The 21,402-nt window shown below is 41.4% G+C and overlaps 1 protein-coding gene across 1 annotated transcript in view; it reads right to left on the bottom strand.

Annotated features, from left to right (window-relative positions):
- The window catches only part of LOC146679722 (uncharacterized), a 193,503-nt gene that overhangs the window by 28,124 nt on the left and 143,977 nt on the right, over positions 1 to 21,402 (bottom strand). Inside the window, exons 2-4 of the mRNA XM_085450164.1 lie at positions 2,747 to 2,867; positions 2,543 to 2,662; positions 393 to 471 (exon numbers count right to left, since the gene is read on the bottom strand). Coding sequence (XP_085306290.1) covers positions 393 to 471; positions 2,543 to 2,662; positions 2,747 to 2,835 — 288 coding nt within the window. The 5' untranslated portion in view covers positions 2,836 to 2,867. The remainder of the gene's footprint in view (positions 1 to 392; positions 472 to 2,542; positions 2,663 to 2,746; positions 2,868 to 21,402) is intronic.

The following is a 21,402-nucleotide window of genomic DNA, read 5'->3' as shown; positions in this document are numbered from 1 at the left end:
ATCAGTATGATTGTAGGACTTTGAGTTATTCTTTAGATTTATTTAAACTCTTATATTGTGCACAAGTGTTGAGCGACCCATAATTTCTCTGTACTTTTCATAAGAGCAGCCAGACTTTCAGCTGGTTTTTCTTTTTTTAAGAGCTCAAAGTTATTGAAGAAACAGTTATTCAGCTTCATCCCCACTGATCTCGACTACAAACTGTTTCACTTTGGTTTCTGTTTAAAGCCTCGATGTTTAAAACGTTTCCCTGTGATCACATTTGCACCGTCTGATTTCAAAGTTTGTTTTCTTGTGGTCATTTAGTCCACAGAGTCCTTGGTGTTCTGAAAGGGACCTATAAATAAATGCATTATTATTAATAATAAAGTAGTTGTTGTACATGTACAGACCATAAATATGGAGTCCAGCTGTGTTTGATGCTGCTGGGCAGACTGACCACTGGGAACCTCTGAGCTCTGCTGGTCCACTCTGTGGAGGAACCATGAAGGATTAGATCAACACAGGATAAAGATCCAGGAGTTTCTGCTCAAATAACTTCATCTGAATCAAGTCTGTCAAGTTTTAGACTCTCAGATTCTGAAGATATATTTTCTGTTTTCTATGAACTTTCTTTCATCAGTGATGGAAGTGATGATGCTGCAGAAGCTCAGAGGAAACTTTGAGAAAACTGTGATGAACCATCAACTAATGCTCTCAGGAGGCCAAAGGTCCCTGAATGTAACTGTGCAGCAGATTCAACGAGTGTTTGAAACCTGACCACTTCCATATGTTTTCATTCTAACACAAGAAGTCCTTTTCTCATTGCTTTGATTTGAGTTTTGAGTTTTCTGAGTCTCGTATTTGGAGTCGAGTCTAATCAATGATCTGACAGAAGAACATTAAAAAGGATTTAGCAGTGCTGTCAAAATTAACATGTAGGGTTAGGGTTAGGGGTTCATCTGTTATCATGATTAACATGATAAAAACCTTTAACACGACACATCTGGAGAGCAGAACGACTCAAAATCCCTGAAATGTTTCAAAAAAATAACAACGACCAACATGAAGGATTCTGCACATCGTGACAGAAGGAATTTTCTTTTCACCGAAGCACTTCCAGCTTAAAATATCACAACAATGCAAAGCACTGATGACACAACTGCCAAGTGGACAAACTGCAGACCTGTTAGTGTTGTTAATAACATAGTTTTGGTTCCTCGTGTCAAAGACTTGAAGAAGAGTGACAGAGAGTGTTAGACTGCTGCAGGATCAGTGCCACCTCCACAGACCTGTGAAGAAAATGATTGTTTGACAGATGGGCTCAGATTCAGGATCAGCTGAGGAGTTTGTGGCTGACAGAATCCTGCAGGTACAGAGCAGAGCCCATCATTAGCATGCAGGACTGTCCCTGGGGGGGTCGGCTCATTCAGGAGGTTAATCAATGTTTACATGTTCAATAAACATGTTAAGTGTGTAAATTTGCCCTTTTCTCTCGAGTCTGTTTGCTCATGAAATGAACTTTGATTCGTTTACATTAAAAATGATGTTTAATGGTGATTAATCCAAATGAATCCACAGTAACCCTGTGATGAGTCTGATTAAACATTTTCATTAACAGCAGTAATATAGATTATATATTATTATATATTAGTGCACACTTAGCTTTTAGTATATATGTTTGTTACAAAGTTGTATTTACAGCAGAGAAGCTGAGTTAAAGACTGAAAACTATTCAAAGTCTCTTTGAATTGAAGCGTTTAACATTCTTTGTGTTTATTCTGCATTGACTTCATTATATGGTGTAAACGTCTGTTACAGGCTTAAATATAAAGTTGGAAAAATGTAACTGCAGCTATTGATCAAGTAATTGTGATTAATCAGGATTAATGACAGAAGATTGTGTCATTAATTAGTCATGTTTTAATCTACTGACAGCACTAGTGTTCACTCTGGTGCCTCCAACTGTTTTACGCCCTTTCAACACCTTCGTGGTCAAAAGTGTACACGCACAAAATCTACAATAAAACCCTCACGCAGCAATAGGACAGACACACAATCCATTTATCTCTGTGTCTCAAACACACACACACGTGTATTCAAAGCCTCGATTTGTTCATATTTCATCTGTTGTGTTTTTATCTTCAGCGTTTTCAGTGTTGCTGCATTTACACCAAAAATGTTTCCATTGATGAATCAGATTGATTTGAATGTGTTTCATCCATACAAATCCCTCCCTGGTGGTCACATGACTCTATAACATAACAGGAGTCATGTGACAAGAGTTTCATGCTGTAAAATGTCAAAATGGTTGAATGTGGTGGAGTAAAAATGTGAGATATCAACTACTTTTCTTCAATATGAAATGTTTGCAGGGCCTGACAGGAAGTGGACGGACGCTCTGATCACTTCCTGTTTGCTGAAGTGGGTTTTCAGTTGTTTAGAAACCAAAGGCTTGTTTTAAAAGACAGTTTAAATGGGACTGAGGGAACGACGTGTTTGTAGTTTATATCCAACAACATCAAGCAGTTTAATCAAAGAGTTCATGTTACTAACAGCTCACCTCTCTGCAGCAGACACAGGCTGGGATTTAAAATGAATGAAGCGACCAGCAGACCAGTCACTCTGTAAGGACACAGAGCTGGGTTCAGGTTCATGTTTACGTTTAGTTCCTTGTTTCTTCCTGTGAATAATGATGGAGCAGTGATGTGAGTGCTGAGCTGTGACATGGAGAAGAGTCATGGACAGTTAGAGATGGTCATCTCACCTCTGAGCTTTGGTCTGGCTCTCATGTTCCCCACACAGAGTGCTTTTAGAGGGAGGGACTCCCTCCTCTCTGTCCTCACACTGATCCATGCTGCTCAATTCAGCTCACACACACTTTCTACCTGCAGAGGAAACAAATCATTCATGTGCACATCAGCTGAAATCCTCCTTTCATCATGTGTGCTGTCCAAATATCAGCTGCTTCTTTCCTGCTTCATCTCAGTGTCAGCTGGATGCAGTCAGACAGCAGTGTGAGGCAGAGGAAGCTGCCATCAGCTGCTCTGCTATCAGTCCACTAGATGGAGCCTGAAGCACACACGATGCATTCACTGACACACACTGATTCACTGTGACTGGAAGCTTCAGTCAGTCCAACACGTGTGAACAACATTTTAAACATTTCAGCTGATCCAGGATTCAAAGAGGATCAGCAGAGTTAAAGCTTCACACTAATTCTTGCTGCTGAGTTTGCAGAGAACTGCACACACACTGATTCACTGCTAATGAGAAGCTTCTTCCATCCAGTAATTCATCATCCATCAGCTCTGCTGCTGCTCTCAGTCCTGGACTCTGATCACAAACTAAAAGCAGCTTTTTAACTCGTGTCTGTAAGAACTCTTAGTGTTATCTTAGTGTTAGCTTAGCGTTAGCATGCTGTGTGCTAGCTTAGCGTCAGAGCTCTGCAGGTGTCTCGTGTGTAAATATTAATCACAGTGAGAGTAAAGGAGGTAAAGGGCTGTGACGTCATCACGTACGCTGCGTCCTCTGTGGGCTCTGAGTGAACTCAAAGTACAAACTACAAGTACACAAACACGAACGTAGCTCAGAGTGGCGGACACACTCGGCCTCGTTGGTCCAGCTGTGAGTCCGTTACCGTGAACTATGGAGCGGCAGATTTGTGCTGAACTAAGCTGCACACAGCTGATGTTAGCCAGGAAACATTACACACTGACTTTAATGGAGAGACCGGAAATACAAACACACACAGTTTGTTGTGTGAAGAAATCAAACACGAGCTGAACAAACAGTAAAGTTCCTAAAGACAAACTGTTAAAGGAGGAAACAAAGCAAACTTACAGTTTCTTCACACCAACAACAAGCTCCACTCCACACCTGGGGCCTGTTCTTCGTACCTCGCTAAGTAGGTTAGCCGGATTAGATTGTTGACGATTTCGCGTGATCCTGGATCAGTCGGTTCCCCGAAGCTCATCCGGGACTTGCTGTCATAGCAACAGAGCCGTAAGCGTAAACCTGCTCGGGAGCAGGTTTACTTTATGTAAACAGGATTAGATCGCGGCGACGCAGGTATGTCCGCTTCATTTATACGAAAGCAACAGCGATATTTTTCCACTGTTTCACCATAAATAAATATTATCAATGTAACTAAAGATAATGCAGCACTTGATCCTTTTATTGATGTCACACAGATACATACAGGTCATTTCCTAAAAAAGGGAAATGTACTATTAACATTCTATTACATGTATGTGATTATTACAGATGTAATTCATATTTCAGAGTAGTAATTGTAAATTACTTCGTGTAATCAAGATGAGAGACCACGGCTATAAAAGCGAAGGTGGATTTGGGAAGCCTGTCGCAGCCATGTCCTGTCCGTATACGCGACCAACCCATTGCGGAAGGTGCAAGATTGATAAGGAGAGTTTTCAGAATTCAGCGTATATTGCGGGATAGACAGGATCCTTTAGCTCAGCGCGACAGTGTGCTCATAGAGAGATATCGATATTCCCGTGAGGGTATTATTTACTTAACCAACTTGTTGACGAGGGGGTGCAGGACCACCACCTGTCTTTTTTTCCTCTGCCCTTTTCTTGGTTGCTGTTATGAACAAACTAACAGAGTATTACAGGCCAGTATTACCTTGCCAAGAGACGCAAAGCAATCTAAGAGATAAATATTACCATTCTGTAGAATACTCCTGTATTCCACTTTTACTTGTTCCCATGTTCTTGTGGGTCCTGTTGTGGCTCTAATGTGAAAGGGGATATAATATAACATATTATAATATAATATAATGCCATATGATATTGGACAATATAGTGTCATATGATAGATCTACCCTACCGCCTACTGGTGTTGGCCAGAGGGGCCGATGGCGCGATATGGCAGCCTGGCTACAACCGTAGCTGCCTCCACCAGTGTGTGAATGTGGGAGTGAATGAATAGTGGTATCGTAAAGCGCTTTGGGTGCCTTGGAAAGCGCTATATAAATCCAATCCATTATTATTATTAAATTACCTACGAGTTTGATTTGTCAGCAACTTTCTGCCAGCCCTCTCTCCTTGCTTTTGCAGCCTTTGCAGTGTTCTCTTGCGTTTTAATTAAACTCTGAAACTCCTGAAATCCCTCACTCATGAGTTCTTGCTCTGCTGCCGGAAAATACCGAGCACGCCCCTTCGACATTTTCGCTGACCAATCAGCGGGTTGCCGATCAATGTTTCTACTATCGATGCGTAGCCCCTTTTACGACACCCAGTGATGTCACATTCCTGCGTCCAGCTGTACTAATCGTCAACAGCAGGTGTGTTCGGGGAACCGGATTAGCGAGCTCACGGTTAGCGCGATGATTTGATCTTGGATGTGTCATTTGATCTTGGATGTAGTAAGCGACGTACGAAGAACGGGCCCCTGGACACTAAACACGGACACACAGGTGAGCTGCTTCCTGGAAGGAGGCGGGGCTCCACCTGAAACTCAGCACAGGTGGGAGGGGCTCAGCTCTGTGTGTGCTGATGTGTTAACTTTAAAAATATGCCGTCTGACTGCTCAGACTGAGTCAGAGTAAAGTTCACATGCTGACGTGTGGAGACATGAAACCTTGTTGTAGCTGCAGGTGTGAACACACTGATCCCAGATCAGCTCTGCTGTATTTGTAACATGAACATTTCTGCTGCAAAGCTTCAAATGTTCAGCATGTTTCTCTGTTTCCAGTCTATAGATCCAGTCACACTTTCTACCTTCACCTGTGCAGTAAAGACTGAGAGCAGAGCTGAAAGCAAGCGTCCAATCAGTGAGCAGCATCAACACCTGAGCTTCATTCAGACTCTGTTATTGATGATGTTGTTGGTACAAAGTTCATCTGCTGCTCACATGAATCCATGAAAGATTTATTTCACTGATGTTTCTTCAAAGCTCATTTCAACCTGTTGAAGTCATGAATGAAAGTGCAGACTGAGAGTGGATCACATGATGTTTGAGGTGTGTCATGTGACATGTTCAGTATTGTCACACATGTCTAGATTGTCCCTGATATCATAACTGCTCAAACACTGATGATTATATTTGAAGAATTATTCCTGATGGCAGCAAAGTTTGAATGGAGCTCTCTGTCTGTGCTGATTTGTCGCCCTCTGGAGGTCAAAGCACAAACTGCATGATGTCACTGTAACCACCACAGTGACAGGAAGTGTTTTTATGACTGAAACACTGAAATGATGCTAACGGCTGTCGTTAGGCTCACTGACAGCAGTGCTGATGTGTTCATGTCAAACACTGGCTCAGGTCAGACTCCTTCATCCTTCTCCAGCGTGAGGCCGCCCTCAGACCCACAGGAGCTCTGACCTTTGACCTCCTGACCCTAACCATTTTAGTCTTGTTGCATCTTTAAATGCAAATCCATCCAAACTGTAGCCGAGCAAAAGAAGCTGGAAGCTGTTCTATGAATGATGTTGTTGAAGGAGCTTGGAAAGAAAAGCGTCTGGACTTCTTTAAGTTGCTTGAAGAGGGACATGGACGTCTTAACGCCCACTCACATCCTGGGACATTTGATCACAGGAAATCACATGATAGCGTGGGGCTAGATCTCACAATGGGTTCACCCAAGACACGAGTAGTTCTTTATGTTTCTCGTGCACGGGAGAGAACTGGACCAATGCCGTTCCTTCGCTTGACCACAGTCGCTCTCGTCCGTTCCCTCGTAACACTGCTCTTTTATTGAGGTTACATGAATATACATAGGTTCATTAACATACACGTGAACAAAGGTACCAGTCTGTATGTTATGTAGGTGTGTGTGTGTGTGTGTGTGTGTGTGTGTGTGTGTGTGTGTGTGTGTGTGTGTGGAGTCAGAGTGTGACCCCATAAACGACTTCCCTAAACCTGCTGGTCTGGAAGTCCAGCAGTTCATCTAAACAAAAGGCACTTAGACTAAAACAGACATCCTACCACAAAACAATAAGAAGGTAGCACCTCTCCCATGATCCCAGGACGTGGGTGTGAATGCCAGAACACTCTGGAGTCACACAAAGTCTTTAAAGACTACTATCATTACACAATTGGTTCTACACCTCTAAGCATATATGGTCAGATATTCCCCAATAACAATGACAATGATAAAATATAAATCCAACAATGGTTTTCAGGGTTTTTATCGATAACTTCGTTTCCCTGGGTCTTTTCCCGTGTTGTAGTCGTGTGTCTTATTTTGAAAGAAATGTTTATGCGTTACCATAGCGACCAGAGAGCATTAAGGGAGCAGACAGGTGCATCCAACAACATTTTATTTTCCCTTATTTGATTTATGGACCTAACTGTATGAACTGGACTTTGGCTTTAATGCTGCTCCTCTTCATCATTGCTGTGTTGCATTTCCATCATTCTGCTGCTGGATTCACTGCAGGCTTTAACAAACACTCCTTTGGGTCCAGGCCCAGCCACGTGTTTGTAAGCTGCTGTGCTCCTCACAAATAAAGCCTGAAGCAGCTCAGACTGTTAGAAGCAGCACTGAGCCCTGTTACAGTTATAGTGTTAGAGCAACGGCTGCAGCCTACAGCATTTAAACTAGCTGACAGTAAACACATCAGTCCAGATGTTACCACATTACTTTGTGATGCTGAGAGTTAAAGGAGACTGGCTGATTAAAATCCCATTCCTTACATCACCGTCCTCTGCTCTGACTGCTTTCATTTACTCACAATCAGAAGACTTTTTTGATCCCCAGGGGAAATTATTTAGGTTACAGTGCTGCAGCACAAACAGGAACAAAGACACAACACACTAAGTAAGAAATAGCACAACATACACAATATATACATGCATACATATGAGTCACTTATAAGTAACATGTGAGTGCTGGGGTCTATGACAGCAGGCAGGTCTGTATTTATGTCCAGGCTGACATGAACAGCTAGTAGTTCAGGGTTCAACACTCAGGAAAGTGTGTGACCTTCCACACTGACAGAAGATGCTAAACATGACTTTAAACTGTTGTTTGTTAAAGCCTCACAGATCTGAGAGCAGGGCTCAGTGGGTACATGAGCCTTTATACATGAAGGCTTTCTGTTTCCAGGAGAGGAAACATGTGATCCAGCTGTGTTTGGTCACATGGATCTGCTCTGCATGGATCACCTGACTAAAACATGTTGTTATTATTGTTCTTACAGTCTTAAATCGGTACATCAGGCGGGTCACATGACACCCGGGGGTGACAGCAGCATCTTTCCTCTTTAGAAAGCTGCTCTCTGTCCCAGGAGCTGTTGTCACAGTAACAGCAGGAACAGGAAGTCACACGCTCTCTGCTCTGTGATTGGCTGCTTCTTATCTCAGCTTCCTGCAGAGGGTGGGGTCTGCTGATAACGCACACCAACAGAAGTGTGACTTTCACTTCCTGTTTATTGCTGTTGTTCTTAAAGCTCTCAGGCGATGCTGCAGCGCCCCCTGCTGACACAAACTCCTCCCTCTGTCTCAGAGGTCACAGGTCAGCCTGCTGCAGAGGGTCTGCCTGTTCATGGACTTCCTGTTACAGAGACGGGTCTCAGCGTCAACACTAGTTTCTGATTGGACGGTGTGGAAAATGTTACGAGTTCAAAATATTGGGGATGGAGACAAGAGAAAAACCACAATAACAACACTGGTCCGGTCGGGTTGAGTCAAACGATGATTTTAATGATCACACACGTGGGAGATGGACACTGATGCAGACAGCCTCTGATCTCAAAATGGTGGAGCATTGCTCAAACTCTTATAGCCTCTGGTGCCTCCACCTTATCATAAAAGCCTAAACATTCACATGCTTTCTCTCACACAGCGCCTAAGCTACGACCTTGGCTCCCTGTTTATCTGCTCCTGCTGAGATGGGGCAGAAAACTCCAGCATGTTCTCTTCTAATCAGACAAATAAGGCGATGACTTTCTGCAAACAGTATTTCTTATAACTCAGCAGTATAATGCATCATAAAACAATATCATTCATTCACAATAAATCAGCAGTTTAATATAATGCACATCAGTTTAACTAATGCAATAGTTATCAGCTTCTTCTAATTCAGGAGAATAATGCAAACTAAAACTACATAATAATTCACAATCTTTAATTAGGGGTATAACATGGCATAAAATAATATTATAATCTAACAAAACCCAGCTTCCTCCAGCCGAGTGATGTGTGGATTCATCACTCTCTGTGGATCAGTGTAAGTCTGTGTGTGGGTCAGCTGCAGGACTTGTTTGACCTTTGACCCTGGCAGACAGAGCTGGTTACTGCTGTGTGACTCCTGCCGTCGCTCCACTTTAAATTTTACTTAAAATAAGTCCTGACATGGCCCCGCCCCCTCTGACCTGCTGCTCCTGGATGTGCTGAGGACCAGAGATGGGCAGTAACGCGTTACTTGTAACGCGTTACTGTAATCTGATTACTTTTTTCAAGTAACGAGTAAAGTAAGGGATTACTATTGCAAAATCAGTAATTAGATTACCGTTACTTTCCCGTAGGAACGCTGCGTTACTGCGTTACTAAAACCATGATTTTTTTTGCAAGAATGTCTCATGACAGTGACGTAAGCAAGTGCAACGTCCGTGACAGCAGCTGTGTGCAGATCAACAATGGATAATATATCGAGTGCGGGAGAGAGTATGAGCGTGCAGCGTTTAAAGTGTGGAAGTACTGACCTTACTTTGAGTTTGATTCCATAAAAAGTGACAAAAACATTAGCGTCCATCGTGCGTGGGAAGAAAACTTCTTTTTACAGCGAAAAAAACCCCTAAACTTCCGAGCAAGCACCGAGTAGCTACGACGTAATGGGAAACTCACAGAGAAACTCACGGATTCTTCCACTGACCGCGGCACACCTGCACCAGGGTAACCCTCCGCCTACCCTGCTCCTGCTTTACAGGTGAAAATAGAGCAAAAGGACCGCTGAGTCTTTGACTTTATTTATTTTCTGCTGTGTTTTACTTGCATCTGTTTGAAAGAGTGAGTGAAAACACAAAAAATATTTTATTTTATGTGCTGGAATGTTCAGAAAATAGGTTTAAATGTTAAACTAATTTCTTCCAGTCAGAGAATGTTGCATATAATTAAATGTTTGCTTGATGCATAAAGTTAAAAGATTAAAACTGATAAAACAAGTTAGAAAAAGAGACTTTTCCATTTGATTACATTTTGTATGATGGATTATGCAGAAAAAGTAGAATTGGGCTGAAAGATCTATCGCTTTATCACCTCTTCAGGTTGTAAATCGTGTTTTTAAAAAGTAACTAAGTAACTAAGTAACTAAGTAATTAATTACTTTTGAAAATAAGTAATCATTAAAGTAACGGGATTACTTTTATGGGGGAGTAATCAGTAATTAGTTACTGATTACTTTTTTCAAGTAACTTGACCAACACTGCTGAGGACACAGCGGAGGCTCAGAGGGGGCGGGGCTTTTCCCGTGGCGGTAACCAAACTGCATTAGGTCACTGCAGTGCCAGTGTTTAACCACACCTCTTCTGACTGACCTTTGACCTCTGACATGTTGATTCGATCCTTATTTAATGACGTCTTTTATCTAGTGATTTAATTCTGTGTATTTATATGTGATGGTGTTCCTGAGTTCAGCCTCAGCTGATATCCACAGACGCTCCTATTGGCTGGTTTTAAAAACACATTTTTCCATTAAAGAGACTCTTTTAAAAACACGTCTGCCTGAAATTCACATTTCATTGATTTTGGGGGATTTTAACAGAGAGATAGAACTTTATGAATCCCTCATGTTTATCCTCCAGGAAATCCAGTTTGTAGCAGCAGAACACCGACAAACTTTTACACAGCACAGAATTAGGATATCAAATAAAGGGGAATAAGAGAATATGAATATAAGCATAAATATGTACATATATACACAGACCTCACACAGAGACAGCAGCTACACTGTGTGTGGATGTGATCCACAGTCACAGCTGTGGGTTTCAGTCAGTGTGTCTCTAACTTCATGGTCACATTTCAAAGCTTATTGGAGCCAGAAGATGTTCAAGTAAAAGATTTATTGCTGTACTCGTCTACCAGGATAACAGGAGGTTCATAAAGCTGTGTCATACTTCAGCTTTACATCATGCAGTAGTAGTTTATTAAACCCCCCAAAATATGACTATCCAGAGTTGGGACCAGGAAGCAGAGTTGCAGTCTTACACGCCTCTCTGCAGCTTCTCTCCTCCTGCTACCCCCCAAAAACCCATCTCCATAGAGACTGTGTCAGCTTCCAAACAGACAAAAAACAAACTAAAAACCAGCAACAAACAACTTAAACATAAACAATCACAAAGAAAGAACAATACAGTATCCACATCTGAACCAAAGAGTAAAACAGTGAAATGTGGATTATTAAACATTAGGTCTCTCTCCTCCAAGTCTCTGTTAGTACATGTTAGTAAAAACATTTCTGCATTTTACCCATATTTTATTTTTTACTCAAAATCAAAGATTCCAGATTCTCCTACATGTTGGTTTTGAATCAGATAGGACGACAGATTTCAGGTGGCCCTGTGTCTTTCTCTATTACATTTGCCACTGTGTAACTCAAAGTTATTTAAGGACTAGTTTATTTCAATGGATGAGTTTACTGACTGACGCGCAGAAGAAATAGTTCTTTATGGAGCCTAGATGGTGTGAATGATGAGACCAAAGACTGCAATATCTTGTACCAAAAATATATTGAATAAATGGAGGAAAGGGGAAATGGAACAAAATAATTAACACAACACACAACATAAATGCCCACAATTAAATAATAAATCAATGCTGTGATCTTTCTGTGCAAAAGTCCTTTTTGGTCCTCTTCTTTTTAAAGTTCACTTTTAAGGTATTCCTCCTTAGAGTCCAGCTTCATACAAATGGGGAAATATGTCCGTAATCCAAAGACGGCTAAGTGGGGGAAAGAGGGGAAACAAAGAATGGTCCTACCGGCTCGCCACTTCAATATGAAGAAGATTAATTCAAAGGGAGGGAACAAAACCTGACCTGTAGGTCAGAAAAACGTCCATTAGCACATCAAGTTCGATTCAGTTTACCGGTAAACAAATATATTTTTCTGCAAGCCTATGTAACAATGCAAATCATCATCAACCAATGTACAACAGTTAAATTATTAATCATCTTGGCTACGTAGCTTAATCTATACATTCCAGTAGCGTTCGCTACAAACAATACAAAAACAACAATAAAGGAAAACAGCTGTCTAACAGACAGCATAGCCGAATTCAAGGCAACACATAACAATAATCATTCAATCGCACTTTGTTTCAAAGTAAGCCCATTAAAATGCTTAAGTAAATAAAAGTGTTCAAAAACAGCGGTTTTTGAGCCGGAGTTCTGCTCGCGGTGGGAACGCCGCCGCACAAAGTCATTTTTTAATCGCGAAAACGATCGACTGGTTACTGACAACCAAAAGGTTGTTTTTGGTAGATATTAAAGATCATGGGTGGGCGGGGCAAATGGAGCAGTTTTCTACAGTCGAGTAAAATTCCAGGAAAGAGCTGGGTGTGGCTTTCCTTTAAATCACATGATCAACAGCTTTAAGATGGAGGCAACTCGCTCAGTGTTTCCTGTTTCATTCTTAGACTGTGGCGATGGTAAGTAGCAGCTTTTCACTTGTTACCTGGCATCTTTTCAGCCACCAATGATAGTCATTGTATGTTATCAACATTTCACTAACTATGTTGTCTCTCATGTTTAAAATAGGCCGACCAAGAGCAAAATAGGTATGTCTGCAGACTCTGCTGTAGCCAAAGTTATCAGATCTCCTGTGTCTTTAAATCCCTAACTGCTCGATCATTATCATTTTAGAAGACAACAATTTCTCAAAGGAGGTTGAAAACTAATGCCTACAAGATTACCAAGAGGATGGTTCGGGGCTCTTACAGGACTCCGGGAAGTCAACACTTGGTGGATGAGGTGTGTTACCTTTGACACTTTTAAGACAGTCCTGTTTATCACTACTAACAATAAGCAAATATGTTTTCACTCAACAGATCCTTCACAGCATGTTGTTTCTGGGCAAAATCAACAACATCCCCTTTTCTCCAGAAGAAATCTTCCCTAATCCTTTTGTTTTGGGTTCTTTAATGAGAAGATATCCCAGGCCTTTAAAGTTGTATTCGACTCAGCTTCCCAGGCGAAGTCCCTTCTCCTGTGTGCTCGACATGGTAAGATAACTCTTCTCACATTTTCAGTCAATCTGACAAACTTCCAGTTTTTAGGAAAGTATAATGCAAAGTGCTTTTTTACTGAGAAATCCAAAGAAAATCCATACTGTACCTTATACTTCAACATATGCTTCTAGCTATACTTCTCCACCAAACACAGAGACTGCAGGAGAGCTGGAGACTTGCTTCAGAATTTGTTAGTTCTAAATAATGTCTAACAGACTCATTATTGGAGATACTTACAGTCTTCAAGGCGTATATGATGCTGTCACTGTGTAGCTGCTGGATCTGTTAAGTCAGCTCAAAGACTCTAAATTCAGCGTGTTTTGACAGCCCGGCATAGCAAAATAGAAAAAAAAAAGGTCAATTAGCAAATTTAATTATAAATTAGTGAGAACAAAGATGGATTTTTGCTTATTGATTTAAAATTAAATAGATTTTTGTGACATGTTTCACCCCCTATCTTAAAATGTCTAAATCAAAAGCATCCAATGGTCCTGCATAGTTAAATAAGTCAAGCAGCGAAACAAACATGTTGATCAACTTTCTATGAAAAACAACTATATAATCAGGTGCAACACTTTGACCAGATCTGTAACTGTTTTCAGATCGTCCTGCAAAATAACTCAGAGAATGAAGAGCAAATAAAGCAGAGTCTGCAAGATCTCCTCACAGACTTGGACTTAGAAGAGAATAATAAAAAAACAGCTTTCGTCTCGTCCACCATCTGCATTTCTCAAAAATCCCAAACCAACAAATCAGAAAGGTACTGCGGAGTCTCCATGTCCACCAAAGGTCCTAACGCTGGGAAAATTATGATTGCTGCCTCCTGTCTTAGCAAATGGCATAAATATGTATCTGGTGCGGTGATGACCTATTATCCAAACACAGTCCAGAAAGATTACTTTGATGGAACAATTGAAGTACCTGGAAATATCAGGTGTGAGGCTTTTTGTCTCCGTGATGGTGCCAGAATGAAGCCTTGCAGATCATGTAAGAATTTGTTTGGCTTGAACACAGAAGACCTCAGAGAGTGGCCATATGGTAACTGTGCTGAAGCTGAGAGCCTGAGCAATTAGCTTGAAAATGAGAGAGAAGTTGAAACGCATGTGGATGAATACTCAGCTGAAAAGGACAACAGGCAGAGAGCTGAGGATGAGGTTGATGGGTTCTTAGAACCGTGTTGCAAAGGATTCGGTTTAACTGGACAGGTGAATTTTACAACCCAGAACAAGAGTGAGATTTCATGAAATCATTTGCATTCATCATTCTGATAAATCAAAGATTCTCTGCTCTGACAGCATCTGTGTGGATTTTCTGTAATCACAGAGACGTGTATAAGCACGTTTACTTTCCATCTCCATGTAATTGTCACATTTAATAATTAAAACTGGCTTCTATGGGTTTTTGTTTGTTTGCTTACATATCTAGTGTTTAATGCAATGTGAAGCATTATTAGACAGCATTTATTGGGAAGAATCCCATGTTTATACTGGTCTGTACCCAGGGTACACAGAAAATAAAAACACATGTTTTCTTATTATGATCCCAACTATAATTTACTGAAGCAAAAGCACTACATGTGTAGTTATAATATTTATAGCAGTTACTGTTGAGCTTTAAATTTATCATCTTAAATGTTTATATGCTGATTATATTGCTTTATATAAGAAAGGCCTAACTCTGAGTACACTCTGTGCCAAAAAGTGCTGACAGGAAACTGCATGCTTTTGCAGAAACGTGCTTTTGCAGCTAGAAAGTGAAGCTGAAATATATCAGTTTTAATTAGTTTTTACCAACTGCTTGCTAGGGCAATCCCACGAGTTTGGTGTTTTTGTATTGAACATGATTCCAAGTGCTTTCTATAACACATAGCAGAGGTGCCACAACAAAGACTGAGAAGAGGACAGGAAGAGACAGTGAAAGAGATGCACTCCTTCGCCATTCATGTTAAAGCGTTGCATAGCTTTAATTTTAGAGAGTGTTGCATAACTTCAGTCATTTTTTCTACCACAGGTGAAGCCAAGAATTGTGAAGCTCTCTTTTGGCCAAATACCAGAATCTGTAAGAAGAAGGAAAAAACAAACAATCAAATAGGTCATTATTAAGAGGACAACAATCTCTTGATGATTATCCACAGTGTCTTTGATAACTCTGAGATACAAACTGTCAAGGATATACACATCCCAGCAAACAATAGCTGTGTTTGACTAAAGCGATTAATAACAAGGACAGAGCTACAATCACTACAGTCAAACATAAAGGGCTTAATCCTGAATCCAAGTCTGAGCTGTGATGCCGTTGGTGCTGAAAGCTGCTCAGATCCTGAAGCTGCACGTTTTGTCTCTCTCTAACCAAACCAGCAGCAAAAGAAGACACATTTCGCTTGACCTAAACATTGTCATGAATTCCCTCTTACTTTTGCTGGTTTGCTTCCACCACCATTAAAACGCACACAGAAAAACAACACAGCACAGCTCTCTGCCTCTCTCAGTGTACTTTAAGAACACCGTTTCCCATCTCAAATCTCTGTTTTTGGCATTATTCGCTTGCTTGTTATGAAGCAGTCTACCGTTGTTTACAGCCATTTTTTTTTAATGACTTCCGACAAGACAGCCTCATTTCTGCTGTTCAATACCAAATTTTATGTATTTTTTTCAAATTAAGTGAAACTGCAAAATGCTCTGCTGTGTCTCTATTAAAACCTCTGAATCACTTCAGCAGCATCAGCCAATGTACATTTGTTGAGTCGTGGTTCTCGTCTGCTTTTGTTCTACTGCAGAATAATATTTTTAAGGTTATCTACTGTAAAAAGCTAGGCCAGGAAAATCTGCTTCATGGTTTTGTGTTTTATCCTCAGTTACTTTGACACAAAAGCATCTGCTGTGATGCTCACACCTCTGATGAAGTTTCACAAGTGTCAGTACTGATAAATGATCAGAATTATAATGTTTCTGACTCTCTGAGTAAGAATTAAATGGAATCTAATTGGGACCTTGTGAATTGGAATTGAACAGGTTCTAGAAATCAGTGATGATACTCAGCTCCAATACCCACCTATGATATTAGGCTTACGAACGCTGACTGGGTTTCATTTACCAGCTTTTTATGTTCTTCCTGCAGTTTCCTCCCCACATCACTCATCTTAACTTTTTTCCAGTCCTCCTCAGTCTAAACAGAACACACAACAATACAAAGAAAAGCTCAGGTGATTGATCTCTAACACTAGGCATCCCCAGTCTTATTCTTAGCAGTCTAACTTCTCACCATATCTTTGAAGGCCTCTCCATTGTAGTAGTGCTTGGATGCTGGATACTCTATCGTTTTGTCACATAGTTCCAGGAAACTGGAAGCCACCAGATGCAGCTCCTCTCCGTCATAGCCGTACAGCTTTTTGTCCTCACGCGTCATCAGCACAAGCTCGTCACATGGACATGAGGTGCCCTTTACCACACCAATAACCTGCATTTTTACAATCTCGGGAAGGTAGAATTTTCCCCAGGCGTTAACTTCATCATCATCCCCGTTGTATTTGGTGTTCTCAAGCTCTTCTATCCACAGGTCAGCACCACTTGGCTTCTTCAGGTGAACGCACATGCTTTTGTTTTTGGAAACAAAATCTTTCACCCATTTCAGGTACTTTTCACCTGGAAAGAAGCAGACAAGGAAATATGGATGAATGTAGAAGTGTTGGAAAAGACAAATAGCAAGGTTATCCTACAGCAGTTTGTGAAAATGTTGTATCTTGAAATAAGCAGGCAAAATGAGGATCTCACTTATCTCATATGTTCTGATACCGACTTTCTTCAGTTAAAGGACAAAAAAAGGGCACACTGGAGGCTGACAGAGTGTGCAATGGTGGGAATCATTTTACAGAACTCACTAAAGTTTGTTTCTCCTGGAACAAGCTTTTTACACTTCGGCAAATGAAAATACTGTGTTAAACTAAAAAAGAGCACCAGACCAAGGTCTACAGTACTAACAGAAAAGCATGCCGTTACCTGTTGCCTGTCGACACAGCTGCTGATCTTCCTCACCAAAAAAATGAGGATCCCTGAAAGGAATAGAAAGGTTATGTTAAAATGAATGACTGTCACGGTGATCATGGGAAGCTCCGAAATATCACAACAATAGCTACGAAATCACAAAATGCAGTGTGATGTCTGTAAGCACCAAACATGACATCTCTGCAAATTCATCTTGAAACATGTAGGTACCTCACACGTACAGCTGCAGCCATCTCAGCCATTTATCACTGTGGCTGCCAAGTGGCTGCCACTTCACAAGCGCATGGCACAACATAGAAGAGCCACCTCCACAGGACAAGACTCAGCAGTCCATCTGCATCTTAAGGATAAAGGTCACTCTTTCGAGGATGCTAATGTTCACATTTTGGACAGAGAGGACAGATGGTTTGAAAGAGGAGTGAAAGAAGCCATCTATGTCCACTGTGAGCGACCATCTTTGAACAGAGGCGGGGTTTACGACACCAACTCTCTGCCATCTATAATCCAGTTTTGAGATCCTTCCCAGACGCCTTAACGCCCACTCACATCCTCGGCCATCTGACCTCAGGAATTCGCATGATAAGGTGGGGCCAGGTTTCACAATGAACACACCCGAAACTCTGGCTGATTGGGACCCACACCCAGTTTCCCACCTTGGCTCAGGTGATTAGAGGATCATCAGGGGGTCCTTTTGTCCCTCTGTGGGGGGAAACTCCCACTAGGTTTATATCTGGGACTCTCCACCATTTGACCTTAGAACTGAAGAAGCTTCTCGGATGAGAGGTGAAACGTCTTCAAGTAACTTAAAGAAGTCCAGACGCTTTTCTTTGCAAGCTCCTTTGACTACGATGACCTGGATGACTGACTGAGAACCTTCACAGACATAAGGTGAATGTGACAAACAAAGCGCCTTCTTGTTCTCTGTGATAATGTAAAGTTATTAATGAAAAAACAAACGAGTAAAAAACGGACTGGAAACATGTCTTCAATCAAAACTCGACAAAAACAAAGAAACAGCCTCACTTCTCTGCGACGCTCCCTAAAAATGACGTTACGTGTTACGTACCAGAGATTTCTATACAGCCCTTTATCAAGCCGAGAGAAAGTGACGCAAAACCCTCCAACTAATAACGACTAGCAGAGAGGCTCAGCTGAGTGTAGTTACCTGGTTTGCAGACGCATACAGACGTTTCCTGTCCTCTCGGACGAAGCTGTGATAGAACATGTGGTGCATTACCGCCACCAACTGGCTTGGAGTGAGGACCGGAAATTGCTCATGCCAAATCAAAAAAAAAAAAAACATAAAGAAAAATGAAGTGAAGAGATAAATGAATACATTAAATCAAGAAGAAAAAAACCCACCACCGGACATATACATCCTCATATCCTTCTGTACAAATGAGTTTGTTTTAGAAACTGAAAAAAGCCACAAAACCTTCACATCTAGAAATCCTTTGCAGTAAAACTTGTTTTTTGGCAGGTTCCACAGGTTTTGAATCAGTTTTCTTCTTTATTCCTGATAATTTTGACAATGAAAAACAACATGTTCTATAGGGCTTTGGAGTTGACGTCACGCCGCAATGCATTGTGGGAGCGCGGCACCATTTTCGAGGTCTACGATTCAAAACAAACACACTGTGTTGGAACGACGATTACAAGATGCTTAAAAGCAGCTCAAAAGAGAACGGACTGTATAGAGACCGATTGCGTCCAGAGGCGAAGCGGCGGTACTTGCAGAAAATAGCGTGCAGTGGAAATGTGGACCCGTATGAAATACGGCCGTGGAGTAGAAACCCTGAAGACGTAGCCTGATATATTTTCGTACCTTATCTGTGGAGTCAGCGCGTACAAGTCGTCATTCAAACAAAGGTAAGTCAGCTCGAGTACTGCGTGTGAAATGCGTTTGATTTCCCTGCAAACATTCACATTAGTGCAGCATAAATTCATTCATGAGGGGAAATTACAGTGAGAACATGTGGAGGCTGTTAGAGGGAGAAGATAGTGAGTTCAGTGCAGGGCTGTGCAGAGAGGTTTAAAGGGGCGGGTGCTCAAAGTTAAAAAGGGGCACATTGAACCAGGCTGAATAACAACAACACACATTCATCAAGAATCCAATATGGGAAGGGCAGGGCTGTGTTGGTCTGAGACTGTAGACATTAAAAAGTCCACAGGAGAGATGGTAGCTGATTAAACAAGTGTCATGAGATAATAACAAAATGCAAAGATTGGTGACAGCGCTTGGAACCATAAGGCAACAAAAAACTATGTATGTAAAAAAAAAAAAAAAAAAAAAAAAAAAAAAATATATATATATATATATATATATATATATATATATAGTGGGGCAAAAAAGTATTTAGTCAGCCACCGATTGTGCAAGTTCCCCCACTTAAAATGATGACAGAGGTCAGTAATTTGCACCAGAGGTACACTTCAACTGTGAGAGACAGAATGTGGAAAAAAAATCCATGAATCCACATGGTAGGATTTGTAAAGAATTTATCCGTAAATCAGGGTGGAAAATAAGTATTTGGTCACCTCAAACAAGGAAAATCTCTGGCTCTCACAGACCTGTAACGTCTTCTGTAAGAAGCTTTTCTGTCCCCCACTCGTTACCTGTATGAATGGCACCTGTTTGAACTCATCATCTGTATAAAAGACACCTGTCCACAGCCTCAAACAGTCAGACTCCAAACGCCGCCATGGCCAAGACCAAAGAGCTTTCGAAGGACACCAGGAAAAGTATTGTAGACCTGCACCAGACTGGGAAGAGTGAACCTACAATAGGCAAGCAGCTTGGTGTGAAAAAATCAACTGTGGGAGCAATCATCAGAAAATGGAAGACATACAAGACCACTGATAATCTCCCTCGATCTGGGGCTCCACGCAAGATCTCATCCCGTGGGGTCAAAATGATCATGAGAACGGTGAGCAAAGATCCCAGAACCACACGGGGGGACCTGGTGAATGACCTGCAGAGAGCTGGGACCAAAGTAACAAAGGTCACCATCAGTAACACACTACAACGGCAGGGAATCAAATCCCGCAGTGCCAGACGTGTTCCGCTGCTGAAGCCAGTGCATGTCCAGGCCCGTCTGAAGTTTGCCAGAGAGCACATGGATGATACAGCAGAGGATTGGGAGAATGTCATGTGGTCAGATGAAACCAAAGTAGAACTTTTTGGTATAAACTCAACTCGTCGTGTTTGGAGGAAGAAGAATACTGAGTTGCATCCCAAGAACACCATACCTACTGTGAAGCATGGGGGTGGAAACATCATGCTATGGGGCTGTTTTTCTGCCAAGGGGACAGGACGACTGATCCGTGTTAAGGACAGAATGAATGGGGCCATGTATCGTGAGATTTTGAGCCAAAACCTCCTTCCATCAGTGAGAACTTTGAAGATGAAACGAGGCTGGGTCTTCCAACATGACAATGATCCAAAACACACCGCCCGGGCAACAAAGGAGTGGCTCCGTAAGAAGCATTTGAAAGTCCTGGAGTGGCCTAGCCAGTCTCCAGACCTCAACCCCATAGAAAATCTGTGGCGGGAGTTGAAAGCCCCAAAACATCACTGCTCTCGAGAAGATCTGCATGGAGGAATGGGCCAAAATACCAGCTACTGTGTGTGCAAACCTGGTAAAGACCTATAGTAAACGTTTGACCTCTGTTATTGCCAACAAAGGTTATGTTACAAAGTATTGAGTTGTATTTTTGTTATTGACCAAATACTTATTTTCCACCCTGATTTACGAATAAATTCTTTACAAATCCTACCATGTGGATTCATGGATTTTTTTTTTTTCGCATTCTGTCTCTCACAGTTGACGTGTACCTCTGGTGCAAATTACTGACCTCTGTGCAAGTTCCCCCACCTAAAATGATGACAATCGGTGGCTGACTAAATACTTTTTTGCCCCACTGTATATATCAGCAATCAATCAGAAAATCATTGGTTCATATTACAATTAAATATGAACAGGCTCCTTAGATGTAAGCAGTTCAGATCTGATGTCATTTACATTCTTCACACAGCACATTCGTCCAGGCTGACAGGTAAACATAGAACTAATCTCAGGTAACATGACTCATAGTAGAGATCCAGTAAGAAAGATTGCAGGCTCTAATATTATTACCACACAATCCAAGGACACACCAACAGCTCAGATTTGTAGAACTATTTAAACAAATGTCTTCTGAATATTCAATTCAGGTTCACAGTGGGAGGGTGG

Source organism: Copadichromis virginalis, unplaced genomic scaffold (assembly GCF_057382275.1).
Source record: "Copadichromis virginalis isolate Kocher_CV1m ecotype Utaka unplaced genomic scaffold, C_Virginalis_male_GT1.1 unmapped_scaffold_1, whole genome shotgun sequence".
Taxonomy (NCBI): Eukaryota; Metazoa; Chordata; class Actinopteri; order Cichliformes; family Cichlidae; genus Copadichromis; species Copadichromis virginalis.
The sequence above is the reverse complement of the archived record's forward strand: the minus strand, read 5'-3'. Positions and strand labels throughout refer to the sequence as shown.